Source organism: Rhineura floridana, chromosome 14, assembly GCF_030035675.1.
Source record: "Rhineura floridana isolate rRhiFlo1 chromosome 14, rRhiFlo1.hap2, whole genome shotgun sequence".
NCBI classification, from domain to species: domain Eukaryota; kingdom Metazoa; phylum Chordata; class Lepidosauria; order Squamata; family Rhineuridae; genus Rhineura; species Rhineura floridana.
In genome coordinates, this window is record NC_084493.1 from 8434816 (window position 1) to 8461709 (window position 26894).

Genomic DNA, 26894 nt, shown 5'->3' on the forward strand with positions numbered 1-26894 from the left:
GCAGCGAGTCCTACTGTGATCACTTGGGTTTTACCCCCAGGTAGGCGCGCTTAGAGGCCTCAACGCTTATCACGTCCTCTTTAAGGGCCGCTGTCCTTGTCATTCACAGGCCGCGTGCCTGACCGTTGGCCGTTTCCCCATTGCACTGTTACTTTCCCTGGCAAATCACAGTCGCCGCAGTGCAGCTTGCCTAGTCGCAGTGCAGCTTACGATTCTTCCGAAGGCGATAAAAAAGAGTCCAGATGACCCGCCTACTAGAGAACCTTAATGCGGGATTGGACGCGGAGGAGGAAACTGAACACCGGCGGAAGGATCGTGGGGGCGGTGCTGCGCCATTGTTGGCGATAACCTTACCGCTGAGCCCGGTGCTCCGCCGCTCAGAGAGGTAGAGACTCTCCGAGAGGACTGACGCGTGCTAGCCGGGCAGGTAAGGCTGGTGAGATGGGTGGCGAGGGGTGGTTAGTCATCAGCCGCCGTGCGTAATTCCTGTTTTTTTTTTATCGCTGAAGCCTTTCGGTTAACAGCATAAAGAAGAGCGCTGTCTCATTCATCTCCTCCCCTTCATGTCTCTTTTCACCATGCCCCATTTTTATTTCTTCACGACGCTTAATTGTATCCGTCGCTTTTCTGGTCACCGCAACTCAAGACAGTTTTGCAACATAAAATTTTTTGGGGGGGTAAAACTTAAAAAAGTTAGTGTATTATAATAATAATAAACATTAATAATAATAAGCTTTCCCCGCCCCCTCAAAAACCAGGGCTAGGGGCAAGTAACAGTGGTGCACTCTCCCAGAGGGCGCGGAGGGCGGTGTTAGGTAATGGTCTTTTGTCTAGCACGAACCCCAGGAAATGAGGGAGGAGGGTTCTGAGGCGCGAAAACGGCTCTCTCCTTTCCGTCTCTCTGGAAACGGGGGGGGGGAGAGGAGAAGAGGAGGCCTAGGTGCACGCGGGGGGGGGAGGAGAAAGAGTGCTGCGCGTGCTTCGAGGTGCCCATCATGGCTGCTGCTTTCTCGCCCCCCTTTTTTTGACTTCTTCCGCTCTTTTCTCCCCTCTCCAAAAGCCGCCTCTGCGCATCCTGAGTGTGCTTCTCGCCAGCAGGCTTCCCTCTTAGGCGGGGCAGGAGGGGGAGGTATCGAATTGCGCTCTGTGCCATTTCTGGCCTGGCTGTCTCCTGCAGAGTTCCTGGTTTTATGGCCGTTATCAGGTTGCACAGACAAGGCAATCAAAGTCTTTTTGTTTTCTTGCTTTCTACCCCGATCTGGTCCCGATACCGCGCACGTTGACGTGGAAGTAAGCTCCGCGGAATTATAACGGCGCTTACTCGTAGGAAAGCATGCGTGGCGTTTGCAGCCTCCTTTTGACTTGTTCGAGTAGGGATGCTTTCCCCTGCTTCCCTAAAATAGTAGTTTAGCTCCCACGTGCCTTCTAGTGAGCGCAGAGAAGGCATGACTGCTCCTTGGGAATACTGTCGACCTCCTAAGGTGACCTTGACTGTTGCAGCAGCTCTGTGCAGGCCAAACGTTTCATGCTTGTTGGGAGTAGGAACAAACAGCGATTCCATCAGTGCGGTTGCCTGCACATTGTGTTGCTATTTTGACAATGCTGGGATGGATTTTTAGAGAGGCATGACAAATGAACTGCAGCATGTCATTTTTAATTTTAAAGCAAGTTTCAATTTTGGATCTGTTGTGGGGGGATGAATAAGGGTTGTGATCAGTATTTTTCAGAAGAATATTAAATATTGCAATAAGTAAAGGTGTCATAAGAGCAGGAGTGGTGAGTGAAAACTATTCTTCAACAGACACAGAATTGTAGGGAAACCGTATTACATAGGTACGGGTGTCTGAAGCGTAATGGACCTGGAAGTTGCCTGGTAGTCAAATTCTGTTGCCATGTCAGAAGTAGATTCTAGGGCTGCTTTTGCTTTGGCTGGCACCCTGGAAACTGCTCCAGAATTGCTGCTATGCTACTACAAAGGCTCTGGTGTGCTCACTTGATACCTCTAAGTAAACCCTGCACAGTAGGAATGTAAGACTTTGCTAAAGTAACTGCAGTTCAGAGCTGCACAGGAATCTACTGGGGAGAGAAAAAGAATGTGGCTCCTAGTAGCAGCCAAGCATTTTCCTGGTGACCATTCGCTTCTGGATGCCCATTCTCACCATGCTAAGTAGAAGAGACAGGCCTTGCCCCCCCCCTTTTTAGAGCATGCACAGAAGCTTAGAGAGGCTTGGAAGCAGCGAGTATCTCCAAATCCTGGCCTGAAGTACAATTTCTTCCCATTTTCCTGAGACCTAAAATTCAGAAAGGGAGGAGTCATTGTTAGCCACAGATATGATGTAATTTCCAGTTACAGAAGGAGGAAATGACTGAGCAAGTAGCACATTTAATGGAAATTTAAGTAACTAACTCCTTAGTTGTTAAATCTTTTTCCAGTTCTGTTCTCTGCCAGAAATCTGTTCAGATAAAACAGCAAGAGAGCAAAAGTTTATTCTTGCAGTTTAGCATGTTTTGTATCGTGGAATATGTAGTACAAGGCCCATGTCTAACTGGCCAAGGCTTTCCCATGACACATGTTCCCTTGTGTTGCCATCATGTAGAAACATATACAAGCTGCTGGTTCTGAGGAGAGAAACTTTGGCAAGCAGAACATGGTGCTACTTGTGTTAAATTGTCTACTTCATTTGAAACCTCTCTAGCTGGGTCATCTTATATTGCCAAGGCCAACTGGAACACCTTTTGCAGTTGGTGCAAGTTTTTTCAACTGACTCTTGTCTGGCAGGAAATGATTTAAAGTGGAAATGGTTAGATATAGAATCAGTTTAGATTTTCAGGGAACAGAATCCATGACAGCAGTTGCATACATGTTTATTCTTTCCCCTTTTCTAGAAAGGCATGTGATAAATGGTATAACATTTCCTGAAACTAATTTCACAATCTTGTGTGTTGGTTTCAGAGATACGTTTATTTAGCATTCCTGTGATTATAAACTCACCAGGAGGAGTTTTGAAATATAATGCTTCCTTACTTGTTATCTTCAAAACACATCAGATACATTCCACATTGTAAATAAATGTTTAATTATCTAGCAGAATGAATAGTAAGACAGACAGTATTGTTTTTATGCAGCTTTTTTACATAGCTTGTCATAATACAATTTATACTGCATAAATACTGTAGTATATTGGTATACTTAATTAAATATTGTGGTATATTTGGGTGGGGACTGTAATCTAAATATTCATTTGGAAAACTAACACTGAAACTCTTGTCTCAAAAGCATCATCCATTTATAATCCAAACTCTGGTTCATGAAGTCCACAGAGTTACACAAACTTTATTTAGCAGAATATTTTGAATAAGACTAGTGTTTGAATCTTAACATCCTGAGACTAACTACACCTAAGAAAGTAGCAATACAGATGTTTTGTTCAGACATGAAAAACCCAGCTTTTTCCATGATGCATTTGGCTTGCTGCAATATGCTGTGACTGCTAGCACGTAGGATTTGAATGGGATTGTAGTAACAACCTATCACCACTGCTGTGCCTGTGCGCGTTAAAGCTTCATACAAATGATGGCACAAATCAAATGTCTAAAATTAGCTGAGGGCTTTTTCTTTTTACTGGGAATAAATCCATTTGTTTCACTTGGTCAGCAGAGTGCTCACTTTCTGAAAATGAAGGGTTATTAAAGCAGCATGTACTAGTAAAGCAGTAGCTTAAAAATTGTGCAGTAAGTTACTAAAAGTTAGGTGAAGGCATCTTTTAGTGAATAGTGTATTTGTTGCTCTTAAAAATACATTGCATTCTTAAAATAGTGGCTATCCACCTTTTTGCATAAAGAATAGCATGGGGCTAAAATGTTTCCAATCCATGTTTTATATCATTTATCGTTTTCCATCCCAAGCCTCATATTTGGAAGAACTAATGTTCCCTCACTATAGATTTCTGTTTTCCTGAGCAAGGTTTAATTGCTTACCTTCCTTTTATTTAACGAGCCGTTTTCAAGGCATTCCTATAGAGTTTCGTCTTTGTATATGTAACTCTAATCTCCCAGAAACTGTAGAACAGGTACTCCTTGAATGTGAACTATATAGTGACGCCAGAATTAAACTTATTGTGCCACTTATTATAAACTTTTCTGAAAGATCCTCAAAATGGATAGCTCAGCACCTTTTGTTAGATAAAGATAAATTCATAACAGAGCAAGTTGCAAAATTCCTTTACATAGCTCAATCGGTCAGGAAAAGACAGACTCAAAAATCATAATGTTTTAAAAGTGTTGTTTTATTTTGGTCTTCTTTCTGTATTACGGGTCTATGACTGTAAATTTTAACAATAAATAAATAAATAAATAAAGTTTTATATCATTACAATATATCTTAACCTTATCTGTTCTGGCATCTCACTTAACAGCTCATGCTAAGCATTACTTTTAGGTTTGTCACTACCCTTTCTGTGATAGTGAGGTTATATTATATCATATGTTGCCTTGTCAGTTCATCTGCTCAGATTCAGGGAAACAACTTATGTTAAGTTTTGTTTTGAGGGCCCACCTGATCCTCAATATCTGTGCTTTGAAATTCAGCAACCCAAAAATTCACCTAAGTAGTAAGTGTGGTAGATAAAATGTGATGCAATTTTAACTATGAGGACAGTAGATGTACAATTTCTGGTTCCTATCCTTGGAGGGGGTTCATTATGTTCCTTCAAAAGAGTTGATGGGTACTCTTTGTAAGACCAAAGTTGTGTGTCTAGATCAGAATTGAGACTCCCTAAAACTCATGGTAGACTTGACAGGAGTGACACCACAGTCTTAAAAGTAGAAGCGCAAAGAGTGCCAAAGAGCCTCATTATGTACTATGGAACAGTGCATAACAACACTTCTTTCAAGTCAAATTCCAATAGCCCTCAAATTTCTTATGTGTTGATTTGATTAGCCTGTTTAAACACTTTACTTGGCAAGGAAAATGTGAGGATTAAGGAGATCACTGTAAAAGTCTTAAATGTTTTTATGAAGTTATCTTAACTTTACAACAGTTGTCAGTCTGCAGGTTGTTACATTCATTGCACAGATTGACTGCTTTTAATGTCTGGGTTTCATAAACTAGAATATGGAAGAGGGGACTGACTTAGTGTAATCATGCTTATAATTGCAACCATAGCTTATTCCATCCCCAATATTATATAATGGCTTCTCCCTTTGACAGTTGACCAGCACAATCTGCTAATGTATGGGAAGCCACAATCTTACCTGATGTCTTTTTGCATGCTCTACCTCATGATGCTCTACAAAAGTCAGGATATGTTCATAGAAAATGAATTTATATTCTGCTCTGTACTGACTCAAAGCATTTACATACATGTGCATATTAAAACATTTGGTTTATTAGGAGTTCAGAAATGCTTTAAAAACATAAAGCTGCTTAAGATTGTTGTAGAATGAAGATGTGAAATGTGGATCTTTAACATCTAGCAGAAGAGTCTGCTTTTTGCCTCTTCTCCCCACCCCACCCCAATCTACTGGACAGTAATTGTTTGAGTTGGTGGAATTGTGAACAGTTATTGTTGAAATAAGATGATGATGCATATTCATCTCAGGAGCATGAAACAATAGAAGTTTACAATGGGATGTTGGCTCCTTTTTTAATATATAGTTTCCATAGGAAGCAAGGCATATTTAATTTTGAAATAAACTTCCTAGGCCATGGTCTGAAGCCACATGAGGCTACTGCTTCTGGGAATCAGCCTATTGGAAGGGAAGGTGGGAGATGGGAAGAGAGAATGATGCTTGCACTAAACTGCATCTGAATCAGATGAATTAGAGCCCTGACTGCGAGGGAAGCTGCACGTACTGCAGAGGCCCTAACCAGAAAGGGTGGAGCTTCTCTTCCTGATCAAATCTGTGTTAAAGAGCTAATGCACAAAGCCTAAATTAGCTGCTCAGAATAATCATATAGCAGAAATGGGGAAATGTTCTAATACCTGAGAGTAATCAATAGAACTCTGAAAAAGTGCCTTGCATTGCAGCTTGTTGAGCACAATTAAAACTGAGGAAACATGGCTATCTTGAAGCAATTGTGAAATACTTAACTGGGATGGCTACGTTCCTCAACAAAAGGGACTGGGTTAATCCATGTATTAGTAGATGACTAGAGCATTACACTGATAAAGGAAATGAAAGTGTTGGTCTAATGCAGGACACTGCTTTAAGGTTATACACAAGAATGGGTGTTACACTGCATATACTCAGTTCTCATCAAACACATAATTTCTTTCAAAAGTTGCAGAATCTGCTGATTGTCAAATCAGCATTTTTTTGATGCATCTCAAATCTGATGAATAAACAGTTCTGATTAGTTTTTGTTGTATACCCTTAAGCCATAGTCATACCATGTTTTTCATTGACAGCAGCCAATTGTAGCTACTGAAATATAGCTAACATACAATAAACCTGGCCATGCTGGCCAAGGCTGATGGGAGTTTGAGTCCAAAAATATCTGGAAGGCACCAGGTTGGGGAAGATTTCAAAACTGAGACTTCTAGGTTAGAGTTGAAATTGCTCCCCTAAACACAGATAATTGCCCATCTCACCCTTTGTGTTTTGTGCCATGCAGTTCCAGGCTGAAAGGTAGTGCAGAGGCTGTCTGCCAAAGTGCATTATTAAGTTTGAGCCTATGTGGCAGTTCAGGTTTACTAGGTTAGTTTTAAACTAATGTTAAGATTAATCTGTAATATGTTTGGCAGTAAAGTACCTAAATGTTGGTTTAATAAGCAAGGCTGTGGAGTCGGAGTCGTGGAGTCGGGAGCAATTTTGGGTGGAGTTTGAGTCGGTAGAAATGTACCGATTCCTTCATAAATGGCAAATGTATATTAACTAGTAGTAACAAATTTACTGTAGTAAAATGGTAGCACAAGGCATTTCATCACCACCACGTGAATCCAGAGCTTGGAAAAGTTACTTTTTTAAACAACAACTCCCATCAACCCCAGGGATTGGGCTCGTGGGGGTTGTAGTTCAAAAAAGTAACTTTTCCAAGCTCTGGATTCATGTGGTGGTGATGAAATGCCTTGTGCTACCATTTTACTACAGTAAATCTGTTATTACTAGTTAATACACATTTGCCATTTATGAAGGAGTTGGAGTCGGACAGTAGAAAAATAGAGGAGACGGAGTTGAAGGTCTGGCGTACCGACTCCACAGCCCTGTTAATAAGTCTATGTAGTATGATGTGCCCCTGTCTCGAGTTAAGCGTACAGCTTGAATTCTAAAACTGCCCAGTCTTTTCCCAGGAATAAGGAAAAGCAAGCTCTCACGTTGGTCCCTGCTTGCCTTAGTGTGTGATGTGCTGCTCTGCACATGTGCAGTGTATATATACAAAAACTGCACAGAAATAATTCATGAGTAGATTCATTGGTGCAGAAAAACCTCAGTCAGTTCCTTCATGGCAGTCTGTCTCTTTGTCCTGCAAATCTTGCACAGGCTGAAATCTGTCTCTTGAAATAGATCATTTTGCAGTGAAGGGCTCCAACCTGTTAATGTGGGAAGCTCTTCTGCATGGCTGTATCCCAGGAATGTATGAATTGGGCAACATTTTCAGTTGACTGCTGCAAGGTCAAGCAAATCTATTTCCTTTACTCTTGTTTTAGATACCAAATCTCAACAGCCATGTCTAAACAACACGATGCCTTCATCCAGACCCAACAGTTGCATGCTGCTATGGCAGACACATTTCTGGAACATATGTGCCGTCTGGACATTGACTCTCCCCCAATTACTGCAAGAAACACTGGCATTATCTGCACAATTGGTAAGTTTTAGTCACAAAATTTATGTAAATTGTGAACACTGTTTCCTCTGCCACCTTATGGTTTTGACTAACCTATTTTACATAGCAGTTATCACTTGTTAACTGTGTAAAGTTTCTCCTTTTTGAAATAAACTTGGAATGGAAACAGATATGTTAGATGTCAAAGAATTCAGTACTAACCTGTTTGCTGTTGCAATTCATTAATTCCTTATTGATGCCATGTAATCGGATACATAAAATCTTACAAACTGAATGTTTTCTGTTTGAGATACAAAAAATCAACAGGTGATATAAAAATAAGCTCCTTTTCCAGTATGAGAGATGAGAAAAACTTAAAAGATATAGCTAGCAAACCAGGAAATGGAGGTTGGTCAAATACATCATCCTGTGTAAAACCTTGGGTGCTGTGGCCAAAGTGTCAAATAAATTGGAGATACCCATGGCAGTTGGCTATTTTTAGTTAATTGAGATACTTTCCCAATAACCTCTTTACAGGGCTGTGTTCCTTTTCTCATAATTAAAAACATATTGCTTTAAGGTATGATGCATATCATCTTGGGAGTTCAAAAGGTTATGCTAGCTACAAGGCTAACATTATTTTTAAGAACATATTTCTAACATCTGTCAAAAGCTTACTTAAGTTTTTTGAAGATAAGAACACAGTCATATGAACTGCTCTTTGAATATAGGTTTCTTACAATGCTAGAATAGTCTTAAGTAGCTCTGGACACTTAACTTGAACTTTTGTGTTGAGCTAACAATATTTCTTCATACCTCAACCTGAGAAAGGTTCCCACCCCTTTGTTAACTGTTCCATGAGAAGCTGTTTCAACTTGACTAGTTGGCCCAAAGCTGGGAAAAAATATAACTGAATTTTGGTCAGTCTTAGTTTTTGTGTTGAAAATCTGGTTATGAAATTGGTGTGTACATATTGAAGTAGAAGCCTTCTAAAGCCACTACAACACTTCTGTTTTAGAGTGATGTCCAGTGTTAGTCATACTTGGAGTAAACCCATTGAAATCGAACAACTTCAGTCATTAATTTCACTGCGTTTACTCTTGAGTATGACTTAGTTGGATATCATTCTTACTGGCCGTTTCCATGCCTGGCAAGTTAAACTTGTAAAGATTAACTAGCATCTGCTCAAGAAACTTGTTTTTTAAATCTCTAGGCCCGGCTTCTCGGTCAGTGGAAATCCTAAAAGAAATGATTAAATCTGGAATGAATGTTGCTCGTCTCAACTTCTCTCATGGAACGCATGAGGTAAGAGCAAATTGGAGGGCAAGTATTGCACTAATTTGAGAGAGAATTGTTTTCATAAGATCAACTTTAAAATTGACATTGACAGGATTAAAGTTTTGGGACTAAAGCCTTCATTTATCCAGCATGATGATAATAAAAACCTTAAACCATGCATTTGAACAATTATGAATGCTAAAGTTCTTTTGCTGAAAGTACTACTGAATCCTTTTCTGAACAGCATTAAAGATTTCTTGTCTGACTTTTTGGTCTCTCCCACGTTTCACATCAACACCACCTCCTAGTTAATTGACTTTAAATTGTCTTCCTGTGGAGCTCAGATTTGGAGCAACTGTGGTACTACTGGAGTTTCTTCTCTTTCAGATAAAAGTGGAGGTCAAAACCTTTAGTATTTATATGAGCAAGTAGATTTGTACGTAGCTGGAGTGCAAAATGATGAGGGGTTAATGAAATACAGTTTCTCCAAGAAGGCCTGAATCATTTTGAATACAGAGCACTGTGCATGCAGCCATTGGACACATAGCAAATGTCAGAGGCTGGAGCTCAAAAAAAGTTGCCTGTTAAAAAGAGTACAGCATGTCCATTTCAGTAGTCACTGAAAGTTCACCTGTTAAAGGTCATTCCTGTGTTAGCAGATACTGCTGAGGAATGCCTTATAAACAAGATCTTGAAACATGCTGCTCACCCTTGTAGCTACAAGTACCTCCTCTTGTTAGAATTGGTTAAACAAAACTGCTGTGTTCCCATTAATTGCATCTGATCAGGTCCAATGCCAGTTGAAGCTGCTACTCCTTTTAAGAGTTTAGCAGTTCCTCTATTAAGAAAATATTAGCAGCAGGTACTTTCAGGCTAGCTGCCTCCCTGCAAAACAACAAGATCTGCAAGAAGCCTATTAAATATTGCTGAAATGACGGGGTTGTCATTCTAATAAAATGCAGCAAGTCTGCAAGCGATTGCAAAGTTAAGCTTGGAAATAAAATTTTGTTGATAGGATCCTCGTACTTTAAAAGCAGGACGCTTAGGTTAAGGTCACAAGAATTGCAGGCAATTTGTAGTAGAGGGCAGTCCCCTTCTATAAATAAAGCAGCCTTCTCGCTATCAGGGTGAAAGGATCTCATTCCCAACTGCAACTTTCCTTAAAGGCCACCTAAATGCCTTGGGCTGGCTGCAGTTACCTTTTTGAAAGGTCAAGCTGCAGTCTGGACAGCAGCTTACAGAGTCTTGGCTCACAAAATGTTTTGGCCTCTTCCATCAGTCTTCCCTTTAAAAGGCATCTTGTTGAATGTGTGCATAGAAATACAGCAACAGTGCTAAATCTTGTCTAATTTTTAATAATAATATGATGTATTATAAGTGGTAATGATTGGTAGAGCAAGGGGTCTTTTGAGGATTATATATAGATGTACTTAAATTCATATTAATATACAGTGCCTTGCAAAAGTAATCAGGCCCCTGATCAGTGCTCTCATATTACTGAATTACAAATGGTACATTGTAATTTCGTTCTGTATGATGTTTTATTTTGAAAAACTGAAACTCAAAATCAATTATTGTACGGTGACCTTGGTTTTATGTTGGGAAATGTTTGTAAGAAACATAAAAAACTGAAACATATTACTTGCATAAGTATTCAACCCCCATACATTAATATTTGGAAGAGCACCTTTCGCTGCAATAACAGCTTTAAGTCTTGTGGGGTAGGAGTAACAGACTGGGATGGGTCTAGATCAGCCTTTCCCAACTAGTGGGCCACCAGATGTTGTTGGACCACAACTCCCATCAGCCTCAGCCAGCATTGCCAATGGTCAGAAAAGATGGGAATTGTGGTCCAACAACATTGGAGGCACACTAGTTGGGAAAGGCTCGTCTAGATAATGACTTAAGAACACCTGCAGCTGATCTGCAGTTAGCCTCTCCTAAAAGAGGGGAACTTTCTGGGTCCAGAGTGGATTTTTTCAGGAGCAGACACAGTACTGCCTTCTTACTTTCTTACCAAGTTTTACCTGGGCTCCTAATGTCCCATTGTTAATTCAGCTACTGTACTTTGTTTCTGAGATCCTGTGTTACTTAAACTCCTGTTTTGTATGGTGATCAAATTATTTGTCACTTTTCATGTTTTTTTCCTACAGAAACGCATGTTGTGGCATAGTTCAGTACCTTGCTCCTTTCTGCTTGTAGCAGCTGTAATGGTTAATGTTTAGGTAACCTTGACTATAAATTTTGCTTCTCTCCTATTGCTGTTTGATCAAGATAAGCAAAGAGTTTTCATATGGATAATCTGTGAAGCGAAAGGTATCTGATAGTGAGGATGGAGCTACTCTGACTTTGACTAGAGGTCAAGGTTGTTCCAAGCAGAGACTGATAGCTCTGGTGCTAGTGGAAGTTGAGAACTTGGTTACAAAATGGCATGTTTAACGGCAGTTGCAGTTAGTTCATTTTATCTTAAATACACTGCTATTATTGAGCAGTGGATGAAAGTGAGCAATACACTGATGATTTAAGATGTAGTGTCTGTTACATCTGCTTAGTCAAACTTAAATTGGCAAGGAAAGTGATTCTTTTCTATAACTTTGCATCTTCTTTATTAGTACCACGCAGGAACAATTAAGAACGTACGAGAAGCTACTGAGAGTTTTGCTTCTGATCCTATTTCGTACAGACCTGTTGCTGTTGCACTGGATACTAAGGGACCTGAAATTCGAACTGGACTCATCAAGGGTGTAAGTGTGTTGCACTGTTTTGTTCTTTGTCTTAGATCTCATTGTAGCAGATGGGATCACTCTCCCTATCAATATCAGTAATGGACTCTGATGTGAGTGATAATGCTGAGATTTCACATGCCTACTGCTGCATGCAAAGTTCTGTGGTCTGAGGTACTAATCAAACTCTGGCATTCAAAGGAGAATACAGTGGGATGCTTCTGACCTTCTTAAAACCATCACACAACTTTCACTAGAAGAGCTATTTTTGCTAAATCTGGCTGGGATGTAGTTGTTCCACAAATCCATTGAACCTCATCTACCGAAGGGCATTCAATCCACTCAGTTCTTAGTTGGTGGAGGAAGGAAAATTTCATCTGACTGAGGAGCCTGTTCTGTCCCAAAACTTCATGTCTCCCCTTTCAGATATTCCATGCTTCTGGCTTGACCCCCATTGTTCCGAGAGCATCATGGCCTTCTTTTAACTGCCAACAGAGCCATATACCAAATGGGATAGTAAGCGGTTGTGTGCTGTAGTTTCCGATCTTCCATAAGGCAAGAAGCCACACTGAAAATTGAGGGAGTATCAGGGTTGGCATGTGGGATAGATGCCTTCTGCACCGCTTGTTGCATTTAGACTGGCAGCAGGATGAATAACCCTGTGGGAAGTTGATATTCTCAGGCACTGCCAGTAACGGTTGTTTATGATTCCAGAGTGGTACAGCAGAAGTGGAGCTTAAGAAAGGTGCACCGTTGAAAGTCACCCTGGACAATGCCTATATGGAGAAATGTGATGAAAACATACTCTGGGTAGACTACAAGAATCTCATCAAAGTTGTGAACATTGGCAGCAAAATCTTTGTAGATGATGGTCTTATTTCCCTGCAAGTTAAGGAGAAAGGTGTGTTCAGAAGGGATTCCATTTAATGTGGCCATACCTTAAATAGCGAGATTTATGTGCTGATGCATCTTACAGTAATAGTCCTTTAATGCAATGTGGTGTTTTAAAAAAATGCAAAAACGCAATAGCTTTCAGTATGTTCAGTGTCAACTGATAACCAGGTGCCTGTTCCTTGACAAACAGATCTAGGAAGAAAGTTGGGTTGGTACAGGTACAAGGAGATATAGTGATTGTGGTAATAAGCTATTTATCAAAGCCTTCTAAATTAGCATGCTGATTCTTGGAATCCCGTGCAGGTGCTGATTTTATCATCACTGAAGTTGAAAATGGTGGGATGCTAGGCAGCAAGAAAGGTGTAAACCTCCCAGGTGCTGCAGTAGACCTTCCTGCTGTTTCCGAGAAGGACATCCAGGATCTAAAATTTGGTGTGGAGCAGGACGTAGACATGGTGTTTGCTTCCTTCATCCGAAAGGCAGCTGATGTTCATGCTGTCAGGAAGGTGCTGGGAGAAAAGGGGAAGCACATCAAGATAATAAGCAAGATAGAAAACCACGAGGGTGTACGTAGGTAAGCTGACTGTTACATTTGTAATTGAGGTTTGCATTATAGGCAGTGAGAACTCTACCATTCTGACTCCTATCACTTTTCTTTGAGTAAATATTTAGCCTAAAACCCAAGCTGCAAACCATTTTGCACCTCCTAAAATGGTTGAGTAGTTCTTTGTGCTTACTGTAAAATGTCACAATTTGCAGTGACCTTTCACTGCTGAGAAGGATCCAAATACAGTAGGGCCCCGCTTTTTGGCGTTCCTCCAATATGGCGCCAGCGGGGCGATCAGCTGTAGCACGGGGAGCTTCAGGGGCCAAGCGCTGTCAGCTGTAGCGCGATAGCTGGAGCTCCCCAGGCTACAGCTGATCAGCTGGAGCACAGGGAGCTACAGCTGACAGCAATCAGCTGGAGCACGTGATCAGCTGTACTGTACAGCTGATTGCAAGCTATGTTCCACTTTGCTGTGCTTTTCGGCGGGGGTCTGGTCCCTGACCCACTGTATGAGTGGGCCCTACTGTAGTGAAATTCATTGCTTCACAAGAGTGGCCTTCTGTGCTGAAATAGTACCTAGAGGTTTATCCTCTTGAAGCAGGCTTCTTAATTGTTGATCCGCCCTTCTGTTTGCAGAATGATGAGCTTGCACTAAAGGAGATCAAGTGCTGACTTTCTCTCTTTTGATGGGTGGGACAATCTTTCACTAAGTTTTGCCATGCCGCACTATTGTGCAAGTGGCGATCCCTATAGAAATAGATAAGCAAAAGAATTTAATCTGCTCTGACCCCCCTGTACTACAATATAGCTTTTCACGTTGAATACTTTTTCTTTTGTGCCTTTCAGGTTTGATGAGATCATGGAGGCTAGTGATGGCATCATGGTAGCTCGTGGTGATCTTGGTATAGAGATTCCTGGTGAAAAAGTCTTCCTGGCCCAGAAAATGATGATTGGTCGATGCAATAGGGCAGGCAAGCCCATCATCTGTGCTACTCAGGTACTTGAAGACAAGTTGACTCTTAAACCAGGTCACTCCTATACATAAGGGCCAAGTGATACATTCTTATTTAATAACATAAGAATCTTTATGTCATGATAAGTAAGTGTGGAAAATGTAAATCTAAAATGCTAATGTCTGATTACTATCTTGTTTGATCAGATCCAAAAATGCTTGAAGAAAGCTACTGGAAAAGTTTTAATTAGAATTATTTATGGCTACTGCAGCAGCCTAGGTTTTAAGATGGTTTAAAAACAAAGGCTAGAACTTCAGTAGGAATTAGATTTATTAAAAGTAACATGTAAACAACCACATAGCGCATCCTTGTATCCGTCTGCCTATCCTGTACAAATCAGTTGAAGAACTTTAAATGCGTGGTTTGGGGAAAATACAGATTTCAAATAAGTTCTTGAGCAAGAAGATTCAAGATTTAATGGTTCTGGACTTCTTAATAGCACACAATTCAGCTGTTTTTTAGGAAGAGAAATAATAGTAAGCTACCGTATATTCCGGCGTATAAGACGACTTTTTAACCCAGGAAAATCTTCTCAAAAGTCGGGGGTCATCTTACACGCCGGGTGCTGAAAAAGAGCGGGAAAATTAAGTAAAAAAAAAAAGCTGCAGCGGGAGTGGAAGCAGTCGCAGCCGCCGTCCAGAGAGACCGTCGCAGCGAGGAAGGCAACGCAGCGAGCCTCGGCAGAGGGCGTTACTGCCTTGAGGAGGGAAGCCTCGGCAGAGCCTGAGATGAAATTTGACTCGAAAATTGACTCGAAACGGCCAGATACAGGAGGGAGAAGCCACAAAAGGCTCCCGGGGAGAACTTGGGCAAACTTGGGCAAACGGCGGGAGCTGCAGCCGCAAACTCCCGCTGGGAATAGAGAGAACCGCAGCCGCGGTCTCTCTGATGGCTGTTAGACGAAAAACAGGAAAAATTAGTGACCTGGGTCAGGAAGAATCCTCCCCCAAGGGAGTTCCCCAGGAATAACAACAACGTTAGAAACAAGACAGAGGGAAGGGAAAAAACTTGGTAAACGCACAAGTAACAAATCCTCCACATCCTGTCAGACAAATACACACAAAATACACACAGAGACTTAGCTAAGCTATGCCATAGGATCTCAATCTTGTTCCTACGAAGGCAAGAATGAACTGGAGAGTGGGAGGGGCCTGACGCCCCTAGTCTTGACTTCAAAGACATTCTTGCCTTCGCACGATAGGCTTTGTATACAACAACCAGCCAATCGCCGGTAAGGTACATCGCTTGCATGTCATAAGCAGGGGAGTTGGGGGTCGTCTTATACGCCCAGTCGTCTTATACGCCGGAATATACGGTAATAAAATGATGGCCTGACTCTGACTAGTATATATTTAATCCACATACTTATTCACGTTCAGGGTGCATTTGGAGGCTGAAATTACTGCAAGCAAGAAAAATGTGCTCCTAGAGTACAATCCTATACATGTGCCCTTGGAAGCAAGTCCTGCTGGTGTTCAAAGGGGCTTACTTCCATTCTGCGTAAGACTGCAGCTCTACGTAGAATCTCTTAGCATGCCTTCACTTTAACTTTTTGGATTATATAAGTGTTTGCATAATTGCCAAGGATTCAACCTTTAATGCTCAGAAATAGTACACAATTTAACCATTGCAAGTTTTATGCAGTGAGATGGTGAAACCTATTCACTTGTTCACCTTGTCTCATTAGATGTTGGAGAGCATGATTAAGAAACCACGGCCAACACGCGCAGAGGGGAGTGACGTAGCTAATGCTGTCCTGGATGGAGCTGACTGTATTATGCTCTCTGGAGAGACTGCCAAAGGAGACTACCCTCTGGAGGCTGTCCGCATGCAGCATCTTGTGAGTGATACCTGTTTGGTCTTAAATGACAGTACCTGTGTATTTAGAAATATTAGCAACAGCTCATGCCCTGTCAAATCCTGTCAAAGTCTGGTAATTAGCTTAATGGCTTATACCTGACATATTGCTGGCTCTTGACTATGGCTTGCATATATGCCAAATGTCTGTCAGGCTGCCATAGGCTTTTCTTGCCAGCAAAGCACTAAGTGCTTTTTTGCACTGGCTGCAAGTACAAAATTCTGATTTATGCAAAGAGGGCAGTTGATTCTGAACTGTAGTAACTAGGGGCTTTGACAGACTTTTAAGTGAAGTTCCTTCCTACTATACTATCTGAATTGTCCAGCGTTGATGTTTTTAGTATAGCTTGTATTTTAAGGTAATTTCAGATGTTGTATCACTCTTGGGATTCAACCAGGAGTAAATCAGGAGTGGGCTTGGAGTCCTGTAAGCCCTCCATTTCACTCTGTGGGAAAGAGACCTTGTGAATTGGGCAATCCTATATTTTTGAGGTTCTGTGTGTGGCATGGGGGAGCGTATGAGCCTGAGGCCCACTCCCAATCTCATCCTGAGGGAAATAACTTCTGTCCAGGCCCTAGAATTCCCCTTTGGGGTGAGCCGTTAGCTGCCAGTTAGCTACTCCTAATATGATTGTTTTATGGTCAACGGTTGTGCCCTTTGACAGTGGTTAATTTGTTAAAAGTGCATGACTGACTGTTTTTTACATGTTTAAACTGCCAGAAACTCTCTGCTCTGCTTTGGAATTCTCCAGTTTCTCATTGACAGCTTGGCAGTGAGAGCCAGAATTGAAATACTGATTGTGCTGACTGTCTGCTGTGAGTTACAGCCTTGATAACCTACTAGTTTGAGAGCTGCAGTTCTGGTTAGGTAGTTTATTCTGGAAAATTTTTGCATAATAGGAGTGTGCTAACTACCTCTGCTTGGACTCTGTTCCTTTTATAACCTAGTCCATAATATCAAACAGACAAGGGAGACAGTTCCTGTGATCCAGTGGCAGATAAGCATGCTTGTATTGTAATGCAACCTGGTTTCTGGTCATCTTGAACTCCCCTCTATTGAATAAAGGATTGATTTTTACTGGCCTTCAGTAACTTGCCATAGCACTTACTGTCTCCTTTAAGCAACTTAGGCTGCAATCCAATAATGTCTACTCTGAATTAAGCTCCATTGGGTTTGGTGGGACTTACTCCCAGGTAAGTGTGTATTGGATTGCAGCCTTAGTGTGAGTAGCTGACTGCCTGAGACTTTGGGGTGCTAGTCAGTGTTTAACTACAGAAAAAATACTGTATTAAAGCATCTTCAAAATGCATGGATGAACTTGGTTTTCCTATGTAGTTTAAAAATGCTCTCCTCTAACAATGGAGCTCCTCATCACTGTAGTGCATGCAGGATCCCAGGCTATAGTTCTTGAGACACATTCTTCCAAAGAAGTCGTTAAGAAAAATGGGATACCTGAAGTATCAACTTGGAACATTCAAAATACAAGAAGCTAAGTTCAAGACACTGTCCTTGCTAATCTAAAAACTTATACATGTAATTAATAGACATAAGCAATAGGCACATCTAACTTTGAAGAATACATGTGCATATAACTTTAAAACATAATCCCTCCCCGTGCATTCAGAAATGCACAGCAAGGTTGTAAGAGCGCTGCATTCCAGTACACGCTTAAATGGGGCTTACTCTTGGGCAGCTCTTAGAAGCATCTGCCTGACGTAGCCTTCTAAAAGCATTTTAACCTATTCATGTGTGTTAATTTTAAATATTCTGAGGGGTTTTAAATCATAGTTCAGTACAAACTCCTTCCTGGATTCCCATTATGTTGGACATGTAAGTAAGTTGATGCAGCCCGACAGATGCCCCTCTGGAAAAAATAGGCAATATTTTAAATACGAAATTGAAGGGAGAGAGAAAGAAGATCCAACAGCTTTCTGTTGTGCAAACATCTAACATAGCTTGACTTACTGCTAACTCAACTCATGGTGCCCCTTGTTTATGGTGTTTAGTGTATGTCTGAAGTTAGGTCTTGTAGATGGGGTTGTAAATCTGTTTCTGGACTGTACCTAGAACAATTTTCACCAACATGCCAGTTTTCTATATGGAAAGGATTATTCTTCTGTATTCATTCAGTCATTTCAGTCTCCACCTGGAGTCTGAAGTAGTACAGCCCAGATCCAGGTTTTACCACCTTGTCTATGGAGACTAGGGCTTACTGATGTGCTACACTGCATAGATTCTCAGTTGAATTTCAGTCACCTTTTGATAGGTTGCAGCTGTGCAACACTGAGCATTCTGTTGACTCTGATCATCTAGGTTATGGTGGGTTTTCTGGCTTTGTACTTTCTGTTCACTTACTGCTCTTCTATTAAAATACGCCTGATTTTTGCCTCATGGGATTGAACAGGAATAAATTGCACGTACTGCAGATAGCACTGAAAAAATCCCTCATAGGTCATGCTCTAAATAACACCATCTGATCTTATCTAGATTGTCTAGCTGCAATAATTCTTGAATGGATAGTCCTCTCTGCATGCTTTTTTAAAAAAATGCTGTGCAAGTCTCTGCTTTAGCTAGTAAGGACACATGTAGCACAGTCTACTAAAATGTGACATCCCAACCCTGTATGTGCTTATGTAGACATCTCTGTGAATTCAGTGGTGCTCCTGGGTAAGTGTGCATGAGACTGTGCACTCGGGTTTCAATCCTGAGCATGTTTCCTAAGAACAAAAGTTCCATCTGAACCCAGTGGGGGACATAGAGTCCAATAAGCTCTGGACATTGGAGCTTTCCTGCAAATGGGCTGCCAGCTATGTCTATTACTAGATTATATACATGAGACTTGTACAGCTGAATGAGAGGCACTTGATTTCTTATTAAAGGGTAGGGTGGTGCAGTGAAAGAATGAAGCTTTCTTTGGAGGTTAAACCAATGAAGTGTCTTGATAGAGGTATTAACTACCAAAAATTAGGGAATAGAAATTTTGATCCATACAATTGTGCTGCTTCTACAGTCTGGAGCTCAAAAATATAGAGGCAGAACTTTGAAGCCATGGTGTTAACAGCTGGAGACTTCTCCCTTTGCTGTACTTGAAAAGAAAAATTAACATATTTTAAACTTTGAGGCAATGTGTATAAGGACTGTTTCATGAGGGCCACTAATCAGTGGGCATCTTAAATTATACCTGTATCATGTCCAAATTATGGCACTATTTATTTAACTTGGAAAACCACATAGTTGCACCACCCTACCTTTAGTTTTGCACGCACGACTGACAAATAAGCAATTAACTCTCCTTGCAAATTAACTTTTATCATAGTACTCTGGTGAACCTCTTTCCTTCCTATGTTGCTCCTCTTTTCTTCCCTCCCTCTTACTCTGGCCTACAGATTGCTCGCGAGGCTGAGGCTGCAATCTATCACCGTCAGCTGTTTGAAGAACTTTTCCGCCTCACTGCTTACAACAGGGACCCTCTTGATGCCATGGCTGTAGGCGCTGTGGAGGCCTCTTTTAAGTGCTTAGCTGCAGCTGTGATAGTTTTGACAGAGTCTGGCAGGTAGGGTTCAGAGTCAGGCAGACACCTAGGATTTGTAAGATAACTCATGATTCATTCTGAAGTGGCTAGAGGTTTAAAAAGCAAGCAACTGCTTCAAACCAGTGGTTGCTATAGGTGGTAAACCTGTTTCTCACACAGCACTCTTCTACAACCAAACCATCAGTCTGCCTTCATCTTTCTAGCAAAGCAGGATTTGAGGTAGGTAGGAGCAGAGCAAGAGTGACTGGCAGTTGTGCATGGGTGAGTGTGAAGATTACTGGCAGAATGGAGTGGGGGGGTGACTTGGCAGATGTTAACTTCAGAAGGGAGGTGTGTGTCTGCCCACTAGATGCAGTCCAAATAGCACATGCTAGCTTTGCTCCTGTTGAGGGTACACTACCAGTATTCTTGGCTGACGTTGCCCATTACTCGCACTAACAGGTGCTCATTTGGGTTTGCTGCTGTAAGCTCTCTGCCAAGTCCAGACCCCACCTTCACTCATGCCGCTAGTGATGACTGATGCGAATGTTGTCTTCCGAACGCGTGTTGCTCTTATAGATTGCTCGCGAAGCAGAGGCAGCCATCTTTCACAGGCAATTGTTTGAAGAGCTCCGACGGCTGGCCCCGCTGAATCGGGATCCTACTGAAGCTGCCGCTGTTGGCGCTGTGGAAGCTTCCTTCAAGTGCTGCAGTGGGGCCATTATCGTGCTCACCAAGTCTGGAAGGTAGGAGGTGGGAGATTCTGGTAGAAGTCATATGGACTTCTGTAGTTCAGGTGCTTAAATAAAAAACACACAACGTGAAGGTCTCGGTTAATACTGTGGTTTTTGTAGTCTGGGTAAAAGTTTCTAACAATCACATTGCTTCTTACTTAGCTTTTCCTGGGTCAGGGTTGATTAACTGAATGTTATAAACTTTTATGCTTTCTTTCCAAAGGTAGTCTCAATATGGCTTAAAACAATTGATATAAAAAATAAATCTTATGCAAAATATATCTAAAAGCAGCATCCGCATTTGCTTGATTGTGAACAGTTAAAAGCATATACAGTCACAAGATGGTAAAAAATTGGAACAAAAACCCAAGTGTAAAAAAAAAAAAAAGACCAGCACAAGCTAAAAATGAAACCTAAGAAAGTTTAATTTGGAAGATTATTAGACAGCTATAATGCATTGCCACAGAGAACTGCGCTATGGGCTGGTAAAAACAGCACTGCCTATGAATCTGGGCCATTAAGCCAGGACCTTGGAAGAACACATAGTGAGGCTAATGTGGGTCGAAGCAATCCTAAGGCATGCTGAGCCCAAGCTGTTGAAAGCTTTAAGCTAGACATGTCTAAACTGAGTCACTGGAAAGTGTATCATGAGGATATATGATTGCTATACTAGCATTTCTCTGTGGAACAAGGGGTTAGTGAAAAAATGGTGGGATGTGGATGTATGCTCCATTAATGTGAACTTGGCTTGATGTTTTTAACAAATCTCGAATCAGTTACTCTTGTCAAGTTGGAAGATCAAAGTTTTTGAGCCAAATAAAGTAGCTTCTACTCTACTCATAAAAGATCAGGCTCTTCTTCAGTGCCTGGCTACCTGATCCACACGTTCTGTAAACTCTGAACTGGATGGCATTAGACTATTTCACATGAGTTCAGTTTTGTTTATATCTTACTGTTGGAATTGTACTGTAAATTTTGTATGTACTATTTATCATACTGGTCACATCTGCGCTAATAGAAGCCAGAATCAGTGCAGAGTTCTCATGCAGAATTATTTAAGGGGGTACCAACTGCCTAGAAAGAAGAGGTTGCTCAAGGAATACATGGCTTAATTGAGCTATTTTCTTCAAATTTTTGGAAGTGGGGAACTATTTGAGGTGTGAAAGGGGACACTGATGCCCTGCATCAGGTGGATCATTGTGAATCAGTGATCTCTAGATCTCTGCACGGAATGCTCCTTGAAAGTGGAGCACATTTAAGCTATAGTGCAGTCATGCTGTCAACTGTATCCGTAAATTCTTAAATGTTTCCTCATAAAGGGGTCCTACTAGCGTTATGCCCGACCTTTCTGATGAAATCGCAACTTTGAAAATTAATTAATTTAACTCTGGATTCTGTTTCATCGAATAGTACTGCTGTGGTCTCCTTGAGCAACTTAAAGGTTTCTGGCACTATACTGTATGTTTGCATTGGTGAATATTGAATTATTGTATTTATGTGGAACAACAAACTGAACAATGTGTAAGGCAGTTTTTCTATTTAGATTTGATAGTTGTACTGAATGTGTTGGTCAATGCTGCACCATCTCTTCTTGGACAGAAATATCTCTATGTCAGTGTGGCCTGCCGAAACCATTATGTGCACATCTTAAATCTCAATACAGATGTTTGGTAGGCTACTAAAGAGAATTAAAAAAAATAATAGTGCATCTTCCTAGTCCATTGCTGGTTAGTGTGGTGGTTAATCTGCATTTCTTCTCGTGGTCAATTTAGGCATTTACGACATGGTCCCTGTTCTGTTCTGAATGATAATATCTCAGTAAATAGAGCTCTTAGAAGTCAGAATGTAAATCTGCTCACTATCTCAAAAAACCGCTGGAGATGTTGTCATACAGTATAAATAGCTTTCTGGGCCAAATACTTTCTGTGGATTGCTCCCTGGCTTTTTTAATGCAAGGGTTGGTGTGGCAGCTAGCCAGTAATGAACTTTGAAATCTAGAATCTGATCTTGGCACTTTAGCAAAAGGCGTAGGTAGTGGTGGTGGTGGCTGAGTAACTTAAGACACTAGTTATCAGATGTTTTGAACTAACTCAAATACGCCCATCTTCTTAGGCAGAATTAAATTACTTGGTAGCATTCCCTAAGTGACAACTTCTGTCATTCTCCTCTCCTTTTATTCCTCTCCCATTGCTAGGGCCCATGTGCCCAGGAGGGAGCAAATAGAGCACAAAACACATTTGCTAAAATGGCTGGAGAGTTTAGTCAGCTTCTTGCTTTCTAGTGACTTGGGCTGCACTCCAATCCATGTCTACTCAGAAGTAGGCTCTATTGGGTTCAACAGGACTTACTTCCAGGTAACTGTATTGGCTTGCAGCCTTAATGAGGCTGTTCACTCACTATGGTGTTAATAAAAAGTCATATTTCCTTTTTTTAGTCTAACAGCATTTGTCAGAAGACTACACTGCTGGGAGATTATATTTACCCCAGTAGAGTCTGGGTATTTCTACAAATCCATCATGCTCGTGGAGTGTGATGGAAACTATCAAGATAAAGTGGATAGTAGGTGTCTTCCATAGATGGGACCTATAGTAGACAAGAAGTAAGAGTGCCTTATGTAGCCCCTCCTTAAAACCAAGCTAAAACATGCAAGGATTTCTTCCATTCTCAGTACTCACTATTATAAATCAGAGTTTCTACCGTAGAATCTGGAGGTTAGTCTGATGTAATGTATCAACAGTTGGCTTAGTAATGCTCTATGTGGAAGTTGACTTAACTCTATCTGGGATTCATACACACTGAAATTGCAGGTCCTAATGAGCTGGATAGGATGATTATTAAGCCTACCGCTTACTCTCCTTTCCAGGTCAGCTCACCTGGTGTCAAGGTACCGTCCACGTGCTCCTATCATTGCTGTGACCCGTAATGCTCAGACAGCACGCCAGGCCCATCTGTACCGTGGCATTTTCCCTGTGCTGTGCAAAGAGCCAACCCATGATGCCTGGGCTGAAGATGTTGACCTCCGAGTTAATGTGGGCATGAATGTTGGTAAGTTGTCATCTTTAGCCCTCATTTGCAAGGCCATAAACTAGCATAGACATCAGTGGAAGCTACCAAAAATTATACAAGACTTTGCAACATTAGGTGCATTGTACCAGTGTTTGACAGATCAAGCCCACCTATTTTTTTAGGGCCACAGTGAACACTTTTGAAAGCATTAAGAGGTTTCAGAGTAACTAAGTTTGAATTTGGGCCATCATTAGAAGTTTGGTGTTGGCAGAATCATCACTGCAATCCTATAATTTATCATGGGTTTTAAGGTCCATTTTCTCACTGTTCTTCTTCCTTCCAGGTAAAGCTCGTGGATTCTTCAAGAGTGGTGATCTGGTCATAGTGCTTACAGGATGGCGTCCTGGGTCCGGCTACACCAACACCATGCGTGTGGTGCCAGTTCCATAAAATCAAACCCAGCAACCTCATCCCTCTGTCTCGCCACCTTCCCCTTGCATTAGACCAGCAATTGCTTGCAGTATCGTTCTTGCCTGTAGAGTGGATAGAATCTGCCAAAAGCCATCAAGTGCAGTAATTGGGGGAAGAGAGACTACGTCTAGAAATACTTGAAATAGTTTTCTGATAATCAGAACCCCTCCCCAGACTGCCCTGCCTTACTTGTTGGGTACCAGCATAAAATTGTCTAGCATGGCAGCTTGGGCTACCCAGCGTTTCTTCTTGCAGCTCTCTGGAGTTCAAAGAAACAGGAGGGCCCTTGTCTGTCTGACTGGTAAGGCATTTTATGCAGTGGTCATACCTGCCAGGCTCCCTTCTCCCAAAGCCTCTTTTCTGTAGGTCTGTATGTCAGGTCTCCACCATGACACTCCGAATTAGGAGCTACCCTAGATCATAGCTCTACCCTTTGTAGCATCTCGCTTAGTCTTGCTGTGTCCCTGTGGGCACACAGGTTTTGTGGTACACTGTAACCTAAACTCTACAACACAAATCACTTGGATATCTAAATGTACACTCCAATAGGTGGTGACAGCAGTACTTGCTTGCTCCTTTAACTTCCAGAAAACCTGACTTTTCAACTGTGCTGCTATGTTTTATTGCCAGCACAACTTTGCTCCAAATGTCTGCTCAGATACAGATTACTTCAGATTTGATAAAATGGAAAGAGTTTAAAATGGTTAAGTTCATGTATGGAGCTTAAAGAGCTGAGCAGTGCTGTCAAAACTGTTTTACCTGATGCACTCTCCACATCTCAAGCTGCTAAAGAATTGCTTGTGCACCTGTTGCAGTGTTGTGTTTTTGTGTTCAAGTTGAGTTGTGTTTCCTGAGAGCGCTGTCCTCTATAAATCAGGATAATTTACCTACTGTAACAGGTGTATCAGGTTGTAGAGTACAACTTCGTACGTCAATAAAGCAGAGCTCACATACCTATCAGTGCCTATTCTGTTTTTCTATTGCCTTACTCATAAATTTGGTAGCCTGATACCTGGAAACCTTGGTGTGTAGAAAAACGGCTGCTGTTTTTTTAACTTAGATTATCACCAGAATAGATGTGTACTTGAGAATGATCCAAAGGTATGCTACCTGGAGATGCTAGGGATTGAACTGGGACCTTGACCATCCAAAGCAGATTTTCTACCACTGAGCTTATAGTCCTTCCCTGGAATTTCTGCATATTGGAATGCAAAGCTGAACATCTGGTTAGTGCTGCAACAGTGCACAGGTTGTATATAATCCCTGCTTTTCTTCATCACAAAAGTGCATCAAAGACTACATCGAAGGAATATGCCATTTTATTTATTTATATCCCTCCCTCCCAGCAGGAGCCCAGGGCGGCAAACAAAAGCACTAGAAACACTTTAAAACATAAAAGCAGACTTTAAAATACATTAAAACAAAACATCTTTAAAAACATTTTTTTAAAAAGCTTTGAAGACATCTTAAAAGTTAAAAACATTTTTTAAAAAAGGTTTAAAAACATTAAAAAGCAATTCCAACACACGCAGACTGGGATAAGGTCTCAACTTAAAAGTCTTGTTGAAAGAGGAAGGTCTTCAATAGATAAAGGAGATGGTGCCTGTGTAATTTAAGGGTAAGGAATTCCACATCTTGGACTAAGATGGCAGCCGGATTGATCCTCTTGAGAATTACATGCACTGAGTGCACTTATCAGTTCATCCACTAGAGGGTGTGCTTTCTTTAGAATTCACTATTGTAAACATTTCTAATCCTGTATCCTTGTATAGTACATAAAACGAAGCTTATTTAGAAACTGCTATCCTATACTAAAATCTGAGAGCTTTCTCATAACTGGCAAATCACTGATTTTATTTGGTAGAAGAATGATTGACAGATACAGTACAATCAAATTAAGTCCAACTCCAAAGGCAAATGCACTGGTTAGGTGACCTTGATATAACTTGTTTCCTATGGAAAGATCCACCCAAAACAACAGCCCCCCAGAAGAACTGCCCTTCTGAAGCCTAGCTGGTTAGTTTTCTATGGATCAAATTGCCTTCGTTTAACCAAACGGGAACAGTCTGCCTACTGGCCCTGTAAAGCATAGTCAATTCTGTAATTGTAAATCACATCCAGCCAGTCTCTGAGACCTGTCAAGTTAACAAATCCATAGTCCATAAATGTTTAATAGTCCACCTGCCCATATGTCAGTTGTGACAGTTGAAAGGGTGATAATCCTGGCCTTGTGATCCTTGCTGAAGGCAGTCTGAGGAGCTGCGTAAAAGCAGGACATCTGCTTTACCAATACTAAAATGGCTTAGTATTCTAAATGCATCTTTCTACCTTTTTTATATGCTGGTGATCTTTGTCCAGAAGGAGCTAATTCGCTTTTATAGTGAATCTGAGTGTTTACAATTTTTTCAGCGTGCAAGTGGGTTTGCTTTTGTATCATCAGTCCTCTAATCCTGGCCTGTGGAAATCCAGTCTGCTTGTGTCAGCCTCTTGTAAAGTGTGTGACCCCTATTCTGTTTCCACATGTACTACAAAGGCACATTTGGTGCTGTCAATGTGAAAATCGCCCATGTGGTGCTATAAGGGCAGTGTGCATGTACAGTCTGACAAGTAAAAATACTGAAGACACTCAGGTAATTTTACTACAGATTGTATCCAATGTTAAGTCTTACTCAGAGTAGACATTAATGGACAATAGGTTTACTCTTGAGTAGGATGTAGCTGGCTATAACCCTTCATTCTCATTTTATTCATGCAATTATTGAGATTTCTGCGTGAAGAAAATGCATATGGAGATAGATGTTAACACATTGCTCCAATATGAAACAAATATCTACTGACTTATTAATTAACTGCACGTTTGTTTACCTTTATGAAGGTGCTCAGTTAACTTCATAGTTACAATTGTATCCCATATTATATAAAGCCACTGGTTTTATATTAGAAAATGTTTTTTTCTGATGACATTTTTGCAGCTATTAACAAATTAACTGCCATTTTGAAATCTTTATAATATGCTGTAAGCATCCAAGTAATGCATGTTTGGAGTTGTTAGCAATACTATATCCTGTCACTGATTCACTGTTAGCTGGGC

At 41.1% G+C, this 26894-nt stretch overlaps 1 protein-coding gene across 2 annotated transcripts; it reads left to right on the top strand.

The window, feature by feature from the left end:
* The first annotated feature begins 317 nt into the window (after positions 1–317).
* PKM (pyruvate kinase M1/2) lies at positions 318–24760 on the top strand. Of its 2 annotated transcripts, none has more exons than XM_061594807.1 (11): positions 318–427; positions 7650–7810; positions 8982–9073; positions 11659–11790; positions 12484–12670; positions 12967–13237; positions 14057–14207; positions 15911–16063; positions 19468–19634; positions 23190–23371; positions 23676–24760. In XM_061594807.1, the coding sequence occupies exons 2-11, from the start codon at positions 7669–7671 to the stop codon at positions 23780–23782; spliced, it is 1584 nt and encodes a 527-aa protein (XP_061450791.1). In that variant the 5' UTR covers positions 318–427; positions 7650–7668; the 3' UTR covers positions 23783–24760. The 2 variants fall into 2 exon arrangements, with proteins under 2 accessions (XP_061450791.1, XP_061450792.1); XM_061594808.1 differs by lacking the exon at positions 19468–19634 and adding an exon at positions 20172–20338.
* Positions 24761–26894: the final 2134 nt, after the last annotated feature.